Here is a 17333-nt window from a genome sequence, read left to right on the forward strand (position 1 = left end):
ATTTTGAGACCACTAAAAACTCAATGATGCGATAAGTTACCACTGTAATGAGTTGTGACAGTCAAAATAAAACCTTTTGATTTACTTGGCAGGAGGCCTCCTATGCAGAGAGCTTTGTCCTCTGTCCCTTCTCAACTAATAGAATTAACACTGACGTCACAAAACTTCAGGCTAATTAGTGAAAGTTGTTGATTTATACCCATTCAGATGAATAGGATAATAGAACTGTGGCTGCTGAAAAGCAAAACAGTCCATAAATGTATACAAAATTCATACCTACTAATCATTGTTCTCTCCAAGTAAAGCGTGAATTATTTTGTGCAGATGAAATGGCAGCAAGTACTTGAGGTGGTGGAGTTTATCTTGGGTTTTTATTCACCACTGAGAGAAGCAGGATTGGTAGATGGATTGATAGATGTCTGTCATGTCAGTAGTACTGCTGACATTGTATTGGGCTATAGAAGCATAAGTTCTGAGTCATAAGATGGTTCAATCAGTTTATCAGCCAACATGTCTCTATATTCCCTTTTGGTTGAAAGGTTTGAGTAATGACCAAAAGTATGGGATCACAGCTTAAAGCAGTTCAAGTGAGGTTCCTTTGTATGTAGGATTGTTGGCCACTTTAGCAAAATGGGAAGCTCTACAATCTGGAAGGATATGTTGAAGAGGTTATACAAAGATTTTGAAATTGCAGTGATTACAGCTGTGATTCTTGGAAGAGTTAGACTATGAGTGTGAACATGGGAAGTTTATGTAAAGTCAGAAGCTGTGGTATCTTGGTGCATTGCCCTAATCTAAGGTACAGCCATCTTACAATAAGTATAAGTAAGCACCAGGAGTGTGGAAGTGCAGCTCCACATGTTGGAGGTTTGGGGGAAAAAGCCCCCAATACAAAAATGCCTTATTCATGTTAAAGTTACTTTTCCCATTTCTTACATTTATTTACAAACTGTAGTATATTTTTCAAATTGGTGGACCTCTCAGATGTGCGTCTTGCATTTCTCATAGCCTACAGCATTGTTCTTCTGCAGTGACAGGAGCCAGAGAAAGTGATGTGGGCATCTACCAAGGATTTTGCTCGAGTGCCTCATGTGACCAGGGTACCAGTCATGAACCAGTGGGAGGAGGACCTGGGGCAGACATAGGACACGTTGAAGAGGTTATATCCATCAGCTGATCTGGGAATGTCTGGGGATCTCACAAGATGAACAGGAAATTGGTGAAGTGCTTAAAGAAGTGTGGTCTGCTCTACACAGCACGCTACCCCACAATGTTTACTAGTACAAATGTTTAGAAGCTGGATGGTCAAATTAATTTCTTCAAATGTACAAAAATAATGCAAGTATTATTAAAACAAGAGCCTCCCTTGAGCACACCTCTGGATTACTATAACTATTGTAATAAAGGGAATATGATATAGTGATTTTCAGAGATTTTAAAATGGCAGGCTACCCCTCCTCCAGTTGTTATTTGGTTTTTAAACTGTGATTTTTAAAATATTTCCCTTTATAGAAATTTATTTTATAGTTTGTCACATTAAAATGGTACTAACAAATGTATGCAATCTGAATGTACTAGTGTTTATTTGCCCTGGGAGGCATTGTATATATTTAGATAAAACAAATGGATAGGACATGGAACTCTACTGAACATTAAATTGTTTTATATACTGCTTGAAAATAAAGGCATGATATCATGCACAATGCAGATACCTTTTAGCTGCATATATAACATGTACAACTCCCCTTTTAACCACTGCATTATTTAATATGAACTGGCACAAATGGTACATGCACTGATCTCAGGTTAAGTGGCTTTTATATGAAAAATTAGGTATGAAAAATGCAGAAATTTTCAATGCATATACTTTTATTTTCAGTCAGAACGCATATTACTTTTACTTGAAATGCTATATATGTTTATGGTCTAAAAACCTGGAATATGTACTAGGTAAAGATAGTACACACAAAAAAAAAAAAAAAACAGCTTTCAGTGAATTCATAATGCAAGTAGAAAAACATAGGCTAACTGCTGGTCATTCATTGCCTTGAAGAAGAACGTCACTGAAAACATCTTCACAAAGCATGTAAAAAGGACTTTTTAACCAATGTTTCAGCTTTATTCTGACATCCACAGTGTGCATTGTGATGGCTTAATTTAATGGCATAAGCACACAATTTTGCCAGATATACCTGCTCTTACAATAAGAGTCATTATTCTGTTGTAAAGTATCCTGTCATATATTATTAAGTAATAGCGTTTGAAGAAACACTTCATAAGTGGTACGGTGTATGTAGCATACTGTCAAGTCTTAGTGTCATTGAACAAATTTCCATATATGTGCTTTCTGTGGTATACCTGTTACCTAATCATGCTGTCTGCTAGAGGAGATGCAGTTGTTTTTCTGTCACATTTCTTAATTTATCTCATAATGTATCTGTGCAAAGATGCACTTAAACCACACTGAGTTGTTTGATATAGAGCTTGTCAACAGAGCCGAAGGTAAAACATGCATTTAAGATCATAGCTAAGAAGTTGCAGCTCATATGTATACAGACTACTTATTGCAGGAAAGTAAAATTATTCCATTTTAAGACCTCGGTTGGCATACCTCTGAACCTGCAGACAGTGAAACTAGGTGCAAAGGCCATTGAAAAGTAGGTACATCCAGCTAAAACATCTGGGCATCTAATTAGCATAAAGTCTGAATACCAAATAGTACATTACCCTTCCTGCTTCCAGTGATAATGTGGGATACTACTCAAAAACATGTTTTAAAAAGAAATGATAAAAACTGTGGAAAACATGTAAGCACATGAATAAAGAGACAGTATAAAAATTGTTGACTTTACTGAACTGTATTTCATAATTCTACCATACAAGGTCATTTATTGTGGTCTCAGAAAAAGGAAGATATAAGATGTGTGTCCTCTTTCTTTAAATTATTGTTGCCATTAATATGTTGGTCATGTAATATGGTTTTCTATGTACTAGGCAGCTTCAAAAATCACATCTGATGAGGAGGGATTCAGAAAATTGTGTGAAGGAGTAAATCAAGCCTGAAAATAGGCACATAACTCCAAAAATAGGTAACATCATGTGCAGGGGTAAATCAAGTGTAAAAACAGGAACATTCTTCCAAAACAGGAACATTTAAGAGGTCTGTGGATAGGGATCAGGAAAACTATATCCAAGCCCAAAAGACCCAAAGGCTAATTATACAATCTCAAACAAGTGAATCAATTCATAAATTGTCTAGATTTCACATTTGTGACAGCAGGCAAAAAAAAAAAAAAAAAAAAAAAGCAGAGCAGAAAAGGAAACAAAATTGTATATCCTTATTACACTGAGGATGACTGATCTCCTTTTATAACTCACTAATGATCTCTGATAACATGAGTATCCACCTCATTTTTCAGAATCCTTGCTGCCACTCCACTTGTGCTTTTATCTCCTGTCTCTGTACTCTGTCTTTGTCTTTTATCTAACAGTTGTTTAGCTCCACAGATACTGCTAGACAATCTACAGCTAGTCAGAAAGCACACTTTAGCCACAATCTCAAGATATATCATTTCATTTACAGAATGATTTAGAAGTTGTTGAAGAGTATGCATTTACACAGTTTCATTGGCATATTTGGTGTATAATATGTCACTGAGAAAGGTCTGAAATGATATAACCCACATATCCACAAGCTCTATCCTGATCATTATACCCAGTATAAATTATTATTTGGGAATACAATTTAAATGAAAATGATCCATAATATGCTGGTCTTTATTTTTGTGTGGAAACTGCATTTTAGTAAACATTTCAGTTGGAAGTTAGTGTCACAGCTTTAAGCTGCAGGGTGGGAAGAGTCACTTGCTCAGCCCTCTAGTCAGCTGATAAATCAATGCACAATTTTCACATTGGTTGTTTGACTATCCAGCTGGTTAGTAATGTGTATATTTGTTTGGTAGTGAGGTTACAAGGTAGGAAGATATATAACTCCAAAGGGACAATGATTTTCAGGTGTGTCCCTGATTTTGTCTCAACTTCCTGCTCTGTTCCTCCTAATTTTTTTTCTGGCACAACTGTGTGGATTACATGAAGCCAATACTGCTCGACATTCCAATTGAAGGCATTACTCTACCAATGTTCTAAATGAACGGTATGCATGTTTTAAAAATTGTCAGCAATTTAGGACCTTTGTTCCTGGTTATTTTTGGCCCCATACTTAATTCCTGAGGTAATAGATTGAAAGTAGTAGGAAGATGAGAAAACCTTAATTCAAGATAAATGTTGGTACATACAACGTCAAATGGGTGGCCTTCTGCTTGCCATTATTTCTGCACGCTTTTGTTTTCACTTGCATTTTACTAAATTCTGTAGCTCCATTACTAATAATGATAAAAGTTGTTCTTTAAAATCACAGTAACGTTGTTTATGGCACTGAGAAGCATTAGATTGTTACCACAATATCTGAGGTTTACTATCAGTCACCAAAGGCAAACACTGTCATTATGTCCAGACTTACAAGTATAGAAATCAGAAACACTTACCAAAATAACTAAAAGGTTGGTAAAAAATGAAATAGTACCAGACATTCATGTTTTAAAAATCTTTAGTAAAAAGACAAAACTTACAGGTTAAACAGAGTCTTACATTTAATACTGAGAATGTGAATTTCTTGTACCATGAGGCAAGAGTTTTATTTCTCAGTCTATATCCCTAAACTCCCCAACCCTCAAATCTCACCCTACCCCCAGGTCTTGCATCACACAATGCTTGACAGCGTTCTACTTGCTTGGCATAGTTAGGGTTTCACCTTTCCGCCCATGACCTCAGCATGATCGTTTTTGTAGATTTCTCAGGATATTTTCCTGAGGAGCCTTGTAAAGCAGAGTGAAGCTTTCTGGCAGCAGTTTGCCTCGGCCTTCCTCATCAACCTGGCCCATCAGAATGTAGCTTAGACCTGGAAATAAAATAAACAATAAAATTAATATGTATTAGATATATATTTTTTATGGGTAAAATTAGAACCCATACAAAAAATGTTAAATTCCACTTCTGGGATATTATAAAAAAATAAACATTTGCAATCTTAACTGCATAAAAGGAAAACAATGTACCCATAGCTCCATACATATTCACCAGTGAACAAAGATTTTTTAACTACTAAAGCATCTGATTTGTTTTTATCAGCACCTCTAAACCTAATTAAACAGTAGACATCTATGCTAGTAAGCAGCATTCTGAACCCCAATACAATGTAGCAAATATAACTGCTGTTTTCAGATTTATTTGTCATTTATTTCTGCAAGTTTTTTGAGTGAGAAGTGCCAACTGGGCATGAATCATTTTTTAGCAGAAGTCCGGGGGAAAAAAAAAAAACTTAAAAAAAAAAAAAAAAATACAGTTACGACTTCAAGCATGTATGTCCTTATCAATGCTTTACAGTTCATGTCCAGCTTCTAAAGAGAACCTGTGAAGATAACCGTCACAACCATCCATGGAGTTTGCTAGGCCAGTAGAGAGCAGAATTAGATTCATAGGCCTTTCTTCTGCGTTTTACATACACACGCACACACGCACACATGCACACAGAGGCAATTTGGATAATTCACCTACCACATTTGTTAGAGATGAAGCCAGCATACTCAGAGAAAACCAACATGAACACTGGGGAGGACATGCAGAAACTGCACAAAAGGCACCTCAGATGAGAACTGAACTAGAGGATATCATGCTGTAATACTCACTGTACCCTTCTGTCACACACAAAGTAATTAGAGAATAGCAAAAAAGTTATGGAATAAATCTGTTATCAAACATTGATGTTTAGAACAAATTATGAGAATATTTTAGGGGAGTACAAATAGCTGAATTATTAAAGCTTATTTTAAAGAATTAAATGAATGAAACTGATTTGCACAATCCTTATCTGTAGCCCTGACATGAGCTATACATTTTTTTGCAATTGTTGTGTCTCTAAAGGCCCTTTTAAAGTTCAGACTGAATGATACTCTGCAAATCACGTTTTACAACATTTAAAAAACTTAGTGAAGATTGTAACTGTTGCATAGATATCATTGGGGCAGTCTGACTTCTGTTGTATCAACAAAGTAAATATGTCCTACCGGTTTATAAATTCTCATATTAGCACCTTGAAATGCAATGATCTTTGAATTAAATAACACAGATGGAAAGGTTCATCACAACATGCCGAGTTTTGCAATACTTTAACATGCTTTTACTTCAGCCATTGTGCTGTATTGTGATTGTACTTGTGTCAGTCACAGAAGAGATGAATATTAGCCACAAAGCCATCAAACACAAATGTTTGCATCTGAAAACTGTTATTGTGCACATTTTGAAGGTGCACCGATGCAGCAATTGCCGTAATTCTTTGGAAAAAATATTTGACCTTAGGGAAAGAAGACCAAATTCAATGCACACTTGCTTGAACATAACATGTCAATAGCCAGTTTCCCAGACAGGGGTAGAGTGAAATTAAAATGTACAAACTACACATTTTTGCAGAGATACAGTTCCCTCCTGAACCCTCACTGTGGCAGATAGTCCCCTCCTGTCACGTGAACCTGTTAAATTACTCTCAGTCCAAGATCGCCAAAAACTAGAGGAAAGGATAACATTAGTTTCTTCTCAAAGCCAAGTAATTCCCTTTCTCTTCTTTCTGGGAGAGTCAAATTTGATTAAAAGATTTATGGGCTATTGCCTTGAAATAAGTGTGGGCTGAGCACTCAGTCTTTGATCTTCTGTCTGTATTTTTTGTTTTGCTGTGTGTTTATACTTGAAAACAAATACTTGCTATATTGCATGAATGCTTCTCTTACATATTTCCTTTGTTTTATTCTTTACTTGTGTTGCTGGGTCAATACATAAAAAGCAATAGTACAGATATGTGCCAAGCCTCTTACGGTTTATTTTGGCATATATTTTCTTCACAACATACTTTGATATTCACCTTTTCTCAGTGATATCTCTTTGTTAAAATAACATCATTACTGCAGTGAGTGGTAGGTAGGATGCATCACCCTAGGAATATATAGTTTCACTCCATGTCCTTCTATCATAACTAGATGTGCTACATGGACCCACATATGCTTGCTATCTCATAAATGTACCACGATATCAGATCTCTGTTACTGTGATGTTCTAAAGCTGTTTGTCTGATTTATTTATTTCCCCTTCTTACTGTATTTCATTTACTTTGTTTTTAGAAGTACTTTTAAGTATTTTAGAGCGACATACAGAAAATCAGTATCAAGATGTGTGGCCATATTTAATATATATATAGTTTTTATTTTTTCATAATGCTTCTGTTCCTGGTGTTTTGCGCTTCTTTGTGATTACTTCATCATAATATCAATTTAATGGAACATGTGTTCCCAAGTATATATTGTTAGCAGGCTCCGCAACACAACCACCACCACCACCACCACCACCACCATCATCATCATCACCCTTTTTCACATTTTTCTATGTGGGTTCAGGGTGTCTTGAAAACGTTTGCTCCTTTTCTGAACTCAGTTCCACTCTTCTTTCTTCAGCAGTCATGCCTGACTGTCATAGACTTCTGTCATGTGATCCATCTCTGCCTGGGTCTGTGGAAGGTCCTCCCTAATGCAGAGGAATGACTAGCTGATCTCCATTTGTATGGTACAAAATCTGTATGGAGGCCGAGAGGGGTTGTGGCTAAATTCTACTTCATGATATTTAAGATGCATTCAGGGATATTGTCAGGACCCATCGATGCAGTATTTTTAGTTTTTGATAGCACTTTTAGGACTTGATCTTGTATGATAGTGGGAGGTGAGCCACTTTCAGGTAAGTCTTCAGGGAGAGATGGAGGGAAGAGAGGGGTAAAGTTACAGCTAAATGTATTGGCCAGTAGGTTAGCTATATCTTTAGCCTCAGTGTAGGCAACATCGTTCAGAATCAGCTCAGCACATTATGGCATTTTGCTTTTGAGATTATGAACATAACTAAAAATGCCTTGGGATTGTCTTTGGCTTGGGTGGCTATTTTAGCCTCAAACTTGTCTTTTGTGGATTTTATTAAGCTCTGGATTTATTTGTTTATTTCAGTGACAAGGGCTGTAACATTCTGGGAATTACTCTTCTTACTTTTGGTCAAAATTCTTTTTCATTTATTATAAAGCTTCTTGATATTATGGTTCCACCATGTGGGTTTGTTTCTGGGATTTGCCTTGCAGTTGTTCCTATGCAGCTGTCTACATGCTGGTATAGTGTGGTGGTATATATTTCTGCATATTCAGTGGAGCTAACTGTATTTGTTGGGGATTTGAAGCTTGTCAATGTATCACTTAAGAGTTAATAATTTGCCTTAAAGAAATTCCTAAAGGTACCTTGGATGGATGGGATCTCTGGTTTCAGTTTTATTTCAAATTAGGCTGCTTTATGGTTAGACCTAATCACAGATGAAGATGCACAAGGAATGGTATAAGATGCTCCCATATTAGTAAGGACAAGATCCAAGATGTTATTCCCCCTAGTGGGTACTCTAATTGTTCCAGGCATTTGTATAGACAAAGACCAGGAATCTCGGGTCTATATTACAACATCGAAAGTTTAATGATTTGAATCACTAAAGGTCGACCTTTAATGATCGAATCATTAAAATTTTGAATGTTCACAAAAATTAAAAAAAGAAAAAAAGAAAAAAAGAAAATCTGAGCTGCGCTCCCCCCCCACACACCCCCCGCTACTTAAATATACCAACTCTGAGACTGCACTACATTGAAGTAAATGGAAATCTCCCCTTACGGCGATTTGCATTTACCCGTTCGATGTTCTGCACTTTCGCTATTCTTGTGTCAACAATGTCGGATTCGACATTGTCGGCTTTCGAGAATGCAATAGGTAACCGGAATCTCTGTGCGTGTGCACTAGTGGTGTTATAGGTTTCCCTGTCTATAGTTGGATAGTTTAGGTCACCTAGGTAAGTGTTACTGAGTTTAATACAGAGTGATTCTAGTTCCTGAAGATAGGCTTTGTGGCTTTCTTTTGTTACAGAGGAAGTACTGTAGCTAGGTAACATATGGTATAGGACCTTTCTGATGCTTATTGGAACATGAAGAAGCTTTAGTGAATCATGTATTTTTACCAGCCTTGATGTGAGTCTCTTCTGAGTGTAGATGGATACACCTCCACCTTATTTCCCATCCTGCACAGTGGCTGGCCTAAACGTATGGAAGGCATCATAGCCTTTCACAGCTGGAGTGCTCTCTATTGTTTTAAACCATGTCTCAGCCACTACACAGATGTCAGTGTCTCCCAGGGTGAGAAGAGCTTATAGGGAATGGAGTTTCTTGTTCAGGCTCCTAGCATTTATCAGTAACACCTTCATATTTGCCTTTGCTTGTTTTGTTATGTTGTCAGTTTTATCAGGCTGGCATTGCCTAAAAAACGCATTATAGGGTGGACAATGTCTTTGCCAATAATTAAAACCCTAGAGGGGACAGATGCAGGCCATCCCTGGAGAAGCAGCACAGTCTGCTTTTCATATCCTCCCAGGCTGACAAATATTGGACCACTTATGAATGACACCAAAAACTAAGCCAGTTATTGAAGTCAATTATTTTTATTCATATCTCTGTATCATCCATAGAGAAGGTAGAATGCTGCTCAATTCTAGGCTCATACTTACCTTGGACACATAACACCATCTTGTTTCTCTTAATATAATCCATGGAGGTACCCCTCAATTTATTGATACTGGCATGAACTATGGTACTGGCACTTGTTGTTCAAGGGCCTGAATGCACTGATGGACCCTGGGACCAGACAATCTCATCCTGTTAAGAGTCAGATGTGTATGCCTTACAATGTAGTCACATGTAACAAAAAATGTTTGCTTGAGTTGATGTCTGCCTTATAGGTTCAGTATCTGTGATTATAGGAAAGCTTGTGCTATATGAAGACGTAGGCTTAATATGCTGAGTGTACTTTGTGCTTGTGTTGTGTTTTTGGAGATCTTTAAGGTTTAGGCAAATTAATATTTAGAACCTCAGCATATGATGGATTTGTATTGTGATGGCCTTGAAGACGTATGCTGTGTGGTGTACTGCTGACAATTTTGGTGACTAAGTTTACTGTGTGTGAGATTTTTACCTAAAACATGGATTATGTGTGTTGTGATGGCCTTGGAGAGGTATTATGTGTGGCATACTGCTGACAAATTTAGTGACAAAGTTTACTGTGTATGAGATTTTTGCCTAAAACATGTTATGGATTATGTGTATTGTGATAGCCTTGGAGAGGTATGAAGTGTGGTGTACTGCTGACAAATTTGGTGACAACGTTTACTGTGTGTGAGATTTTGCCTAAAAGAATATTATATATGTACAACTGTCACACACTGTGTTATGCTATTTGAGTAACAGATGATTGTCAAACAGCATAAGGCAATTCTCAATCAGATGGGCTAGAGAAGCTGTGGGGAAGTGTTGGTCCATGATACTGACAGGAATGAATCGGGGGGCAGTGGTATCTGTAACTGCTTGGAGTTGTTTGGTTTTAGAATAATGTTAGGGTGGACTTGCTAGTGAGTATTTAAATTTCAATACAAAAACAACTAGCCTGGAAATCTTCTTCCACTAGCAAGAACCAGTAAACTAACTATAGTAAAAAGCTCACTAATTTTATACCAAAAATCAATGCAAGCAGTATCAGTGCACTCAATATTAAGCAATTTTATCAAAGATCTTTTAGTCTGGTGAGTAGTTTAAGGAGAGAGACTTTGCAAAATGATACATATGTGCCTATTGTCAACAGCCAATAAACAGGGACAGGGAAAGAATTATGTTGTCAAATTATCATAAGGGGCAGGCAACAATAGATACACTGGGTTTATGAACACAAGTAAAAAAGGGTGGAAGAGATAGAAAAACAATTAGGCCCTTAGCTCTAAGATGACTGGCCTGGAACTACCCCAATGCAAAGATAAGTCGTGAACTAGGCTGACATACATTCAGTAGACAAAAATGAAATCAGAGCTTAATAACTGTGGCAAAGGCAGATACTGCCAGAACAGCTATCTGGAATTTTGTAAATAATTATATGTCATTTGTGAATATCAACATGATCTATATAAGACACTTGTGTTATAAATGTATTAGAACTGTATGTCATGTATATCAAACTATTCTGTACAGACGTGTGTTAAAAAGGTATTTTATAAAGTGCTTGCGCTTAAAATGTAACCACAGTGTGCCCTGCTGGAATAGAACAGAAATGTAGATCTACTATTGTAACTGTTTAAATGTATATATTTTGACAGTGGAAACTGGAATACAGGAGGTTAACTTCAGAAAAATAGCTGAAATTAAATTACTTTATAGGCTAGGCCAGAGACATAAGCCAGATGCTTTCTGTATTGTCTTCAGAGTGAACTATTACTACCTCCGAAAGTATGAAGGAATGCAATTGTTTTATGACTTCCAGCATCTGCCAAAATCTGAAGTCTATGTATTTTCACAGGTTGATGCTAAATGCTGCCAGCTTCCAGCAGAGGAGGTTTCGCCTGACCGAGTCAGATGACAAGAAATTATGTCATTTTGCAAGCTATCCCAGCAGTAATAGTTGAGATATTAATTTGAGCTCTCTCTGAGAGAGATAGAGCCTTCTGTATTCTGTCTTGGACCTGAATAGAACCATTGACCACATCTGTCTTGCTCTGATGAAGTAAGTTACTAGGAAATAGTATACTTTTCTTAGATATAGTCAGGAATATAGCAAAGCTTAGTTTAGATATTTTTCGTTATTTGAGACTGTCCTGCAATGTTGTTTTATATATTTCCTGTGATTTTGAACTCTGATGTCACTGTGAATATATACTGAGTATTTTCTTGATCTTTTATTCATGTTTAAATATATTTAAACCTTTCATTGTGGCTGATCTGTCTAGAGATATTTCAAATTTGAGAATACTTGCATATTTATTTGGTGACACTGTGTGGGTCACTCCTAATAGCCTTGCTCTTGGTCAAACTACCATTTGCAATAATAATAATATTACACACTAAGATTGGGCACCATTTGTTATGGGCCTTAAAGTAGCTTATAAGGAGATGGCTGGTGGCAGTGAGAAAAAGGTAGAAACTATCCCCGGATTAACTGTGGTCTCTATCTGCTCTTAAAGGAAATTGCACTTGATGCAGAGAGCTGCATCTGGAAATACTGTGTGTGTACCTGTTATTCTCCCAGTGCATGTCCCCCACTGTTGCCAATGGTGAGGATTGAGGCTCCTTTGATTACTAGTCCAGTGGTGGGTTGTCACAATAACTACAGTTAGAGCACTTAAAACAGCAAACAATGCAGTGCAGCTTTGTACTGGAATCAGTAATGTAGCTAGGGCTGGCTGAGAGGAGCAACTGCCCTGGATACAAAGTGCTGGTAGGGGCATGATTAGCTGATATTGATATTTTGTTAATGCAATACTGCCTTTTAAAAGCTTGCATTGCATTTGCTGTCAAACCTGAGCACTTTAGCACTCCATGTGTGGTCTAAACTGTAGCAACTGCTTACTACAGTTTAACTCATTCCCTCCAGTACAGCTCTTTTGAGTCTGTACTATTAACTCCCAGTGTGTGTGTGGCTTGAGCCTTTAAAAAATGAAGTTATTACCTTACAATTCAAACAAATATTCATATCGCTGGAACCATAAGTGTTACTGGAAAATTGTAACAGGAAACTATTCAGGACAAATTAACCTTTACATTATTGGCATTCATCAGTTTGATGCTTTAAAGTGGATTTTATAAGCCAAAATGAAGGCAGTGAATATTAACTGTTTAATGTTATATAAACAACTTAAGATATTTCAGTGACCATTCAAGTGACACATACTAACAGCAGGATTTTCTTCATACAGCTGTGAGCTTTCATGAGGCTATGCAGTGCCGTCTTTGAAACTAAATGTTGAGATATTTAGAGAAATAAGAAAAGTATTGCAATACAAATAAACAGTATACAAATAATATTCAATATCTCTTTAACTGCATTAGATAGGGGTCAAATATCAATACAATTGTGTTTCCATCATGTATGCTTTAAGACCCTGGTGTTAATCATGATGCACTTTGATGTGTTCTTACCTGAACTCACCCTCTGTGGTCTCAATCAGGAAGTCCAGGATCAAGTTACAAAGATGTTTACTGATTCCTAAATGTGCCAGTTTTTCTGTCAGCTGCATTGATACTACCATATTAAACGTAGAGCTGAAGTCAATGAACAGCATCCTCACATAGTTGTCTTTGCCCTATAAATGCTCAAGGGAGATGTGTAGTGCTACTGATATGGCATCAGCTGTGGATCATTTAACCCTGTACATAAACTGCAGAGGATCAAAATCAGGAGGTATGTATGATGAAAGATGCTTTTTAATCAACTGCTCAAAACATTTCATAGCAGTGGATATCAGAGCGACTGGTCTGTAGTCGTTAGGGCTGGAGGGAGTGGTTTTCTTAGATAGTGGGATAATGTCAGTGTCATTGTAGAATGGGGTACTTTTGCAATGGCAAAAGCAGTGTTAAATATTTCCTTGAGCAATGTTTGTTGTTGGTCTTCATTCGTTGTACTGTGCATAGTTGATCAGCACAGCCTTTTAACACCTTGAACAATATGTTGTCTGGGCCTGTAGCCTTTCTGGGGTTCACTCTCCATAGCTCTTGTCTTACCTCCTTTGTGCTGAGGCTGAGTATTGCATCCTTCTCATCAATGAGTAGCTTTAGTCCAACCTGTTGTTTCTTTCCTTGAATCTGCCAAAGAAGATGTTCAAACTATCCAGGAGTTCCTCACACTGTGCTGACCTGGTTTTGTAGTCGATGATCTCCTGTATGCCTTACCATAGTCTCCTTGCATCCTTCATGTCTTCAAAGTGGTGATGTACCTTTCTGCCATATACCGTCTTATCCTACTTTACACCCCTCCTCAAATTACCTGTTGCTACACTTAGGGCTGCTTTCTCCTTAGCCCTGTAAGCTGCGTTTCTCTCATTCAGAAGCTCATATACCTTAGGGCTGAGCCATGGCGTCTGGTTAGCTGTAATAGTGATACTCTTGGTGTGTATATATATATATATATATATATATATATATATATATATATATATATATATATATATACACCAGTATATAAGCAAAAAATGTCCCAAACCCAAGTAAGCAAAATCCAAAGATATAAATCAGAAAAAATCCCAAGGTATGGAGACAGGCACACTGTTAAAGAATTCCACAAGTCTGTTTATTATTCCAATTCCACAAAAATGTACTGTGTAAACGCTTTCATAAAAAATGATATTTTTATTTCTTAAGACAGGTAAGAGGGATAGTGTATCATTCAGCCCATACCGTCTATGGGCTCTGAGCCTAAAAATCTATTTCAGTTCTGTTGGTTCTGTGTCATTTACTAAATCACCAAGTCTTTCATTGGCATATTGTACATGAAGTACTTGGAATAAGAATGTGTGTTCATTCCCCATAGATATAGTATGTTTAGCTAATGCACTGTATTCTTCTCCCCTTTTTGTGCAATATAGATTGACTTTTATTCCCTCTTCCAAAGTTGAGGTAAGTGATTTGCTAATTGAACTATGACTCTTTGTACGCAATGTAGCCTTGAAATTTTTATTTACTGATAATGACACTTCTATGTATGTTAGAACTTTTAAGAAACCTAGTACAATGACACCTAAGGTACTGGAACATTTAGATGTGTTTATTAAAAGTTGTGAGAAGGACACACAATATGAAAGTAATTTATCAGACAGTGAAAAGCAAGCACTCTATGATCTACGCAACAACAGTGATATAGTTGTACGTCCTTCAGACAAAGGAGGACCAGTAGTAGTTCTCGACTCTGAGTACTATAATACTGAAATGCTGTTGATGTTAGCAGATGTTCTTTTCAGACATTGTTTATAACATGTATGAAAGTATTAACAGGACTCTGCAGGAGAGTATGCAAATGGGTGTTATTAATAAAGATCTGGTTAATTTTTTTTCCATGTTGAGAAACCCTTAATACCCCGAATACACGGGCTACCCAAAATCCATAAAAACCCCATACGTCCAAAATTCAGACCGATAGTGGCAGGAGCAGGCTGGCATATTGAGCCAATTTCTATTTATATAGATAAACAGTTGAAAGTGGCGTTAAATGAGTGCCCTACTATACTTAGAGATACTCAACTTTTTCTTAATGGCTTACATGAAATATGTGGAGGTTCAGAGGGAGAGAAATCTGACTGGTTAGTGACTTTGGATGTCACGTCTCTTTTTACATGTATATCAAATTCTGACGGACTAGAAATGGTGAAAGCATCCCTTATGAGACACGGAAAGCATCAGAACAGTCAAATAGATTTTTTTATGTATGTTGGAAATAGTTGTAGAGCATAACATCTTCCTCTTCAATGACAAATGTTATAGGCAAATAGCTGGATTAGCAATGGGTACTAGTTGTGCTAACTCTTATGCCAACCTGGTAATGGATGAGTGGGAACACCATCATATACACTTAAAAGGGAATACACAGATCAGGATATACAGACGCTTTGTGGATGATCTGTTTATTGGGTGGAAGGGTAGTGAAGAAGCACTGGATGAATTATGTACAGAATTAAACAACACTAATAATTTTTTACAATTTACTACTAAGAAGTCGAGGTTAGAAATCAACTTATTGGATGTAGTAGCACAACAAAGCAGTGCAGGTATTGAAACCAGGATGTATAGAAAAGAATGCTATCAACCCTCTTATTTACGTAGGGATAGCATGCACCCACCCCATATTTTCTCAAATATAATAAAGGGAGAAGGACTCAGATCATCACGCCTCACTACTAGCGATGACAAATTCTTTGTTAATCTGGTAGATTTGAAGAAGGAATTCCAAGGAAGAGGGTAAACTGAGAGCCAAATAAATTCAGTATATGAACAGATTAAGGTTGAGAGGCATGGAAGAGGCAAGCCATATTTCTCAACGAAAGTAGTTGGTATAGATAAAGATGAAGCCACAGACATAAGAATCCCCCCTAGTTATTTCATACACTCAGGAAATAGGTAGTGTGAAAAGCATTATAAACAAGAATTGGCACATTTTATTAGTTAATGAAAGGTGGGTAGGGCAGAAGCCTAAATTCACATATAAAAACAGGAAAAGTCTTAGACAGCAACTGTGTTATCCGAGGTCTAATGTAATCACCCATGAATTGGAAAGAGGCACAATTAAGTGTGGCAAGTGCAATTACTGTGAATATATTGATACATCTAGGCTTTTTTAGGCACCCCAAAACCAGATATTTATCAGAGATTAGAGCTAAAGCCAATTGCAATAGTAAAGACTTAGTTTATTTAGCCTTCTGTGTTAAGTGTTATAAATTTTATGTTGGCAAAACCAAACACCATCTCAAAACCAGGATTAGAGACCATCTATATTGTACAAAAAGAGGAGAAGAATACAGTGCATTAGCTAAACATACTATATCTATGGGGAATGAACACACATTCTTATTCCAAGTACTTCATGTACAATATGCCAATAAAAGACTTGGTGATTTAGTAAATGACACAGAACCAACAGAACTGAAATGGATTTTTAGGCTCAGAGCCCATAGATGGTATGGGCTGAATGATACACTATCCCTCTTACCTGTCTTAAGAAATAAAAATATTAAGAAATGAGTTTACATGGCTTAGGTTTTATGAAAACTTTTTATAATTATGTTTTAGCATGTTATTGAACCTGTAGTTTATGTTAATTTGATTCATTATATGAATGAACAATGGTATTAAATATGTATGTACCTTTAAACATTTTGGAGGGAAACTGGTTTGTGTTGATTGGGTATGGTATAAAAACTGAGTCTTTTATTAAGTGTTATGATGTGTCTGAGGAAGTCATTTTTTATGAAAGCGTTTACACAGTACATTTTTGTGGAATTGGAATAATAAACAGACTTGTGGAATTTTTTAACAGTGTGCCTGTCTCAATACCTTGGGATTTTTTCTGATATATACCAATATAGATATATATATATATATATATATACACACACACATATATACACACACACACACACACACACACACATATACATGGATATATATATATATATATATATATATATATATATATATATATATATATATATATATATATATCTATATATATATATCCCAAAGACATGCTGTAGGTGGACTGGACACTCTAAATTGGCCCTAGGTGTGACTGCGTGTGTGTGTGTGCCTTCTGTAGAAGGTTGGGCGCTGGGCTGGCAACTCGACACCATAAAACTCCACTGCC

The 17333-nt window shown here is 36.7% G+C and overlaps 1 protein-coding gene across 2 annotated transcripts in view; it reads right to left on the reverse strand.

Moving 5' to 3' along the window:
• Nucleotides 1-4588: 4588 nt before the first annotated feature.
• LOC122806565 (procollagen C-endopeptidase enhancer 2-like) overlaps nucleotides 4589-17333 on the reverse strand; it is a 329452-nt gene continuing 316707 nt past the window's right edge. For both annotated transcript variants that reach the window (XM_044077101.1, XM_044077102.1), the window contains exon 9: nucleotides 4589-4957. In XM_044077101.1, coding sequence (XP_043933036.1) covers nucleotides 4827-4957 — 131 coding nt within the window. In that variant the 3' untranslated portion in view covers nucleotides 4589-4826. The remainder of the gene's footprint in view (nucleotides 4958-17333) is intronic.

This window comes from Protopterus annectens, chromosome 7.part0 (assembly GCF_019279795.1).
Source record: "Protopterus annectens isolate FY-2018-M chromosome 7.part0, PAN1.0, whole genome shotgun sequence".
Lineage (NCBI taxonomy): Eukaryota > Metazoa > Chordata > Ceratodontiformes > Protopteridae > Protopterus > Protopterus annectens.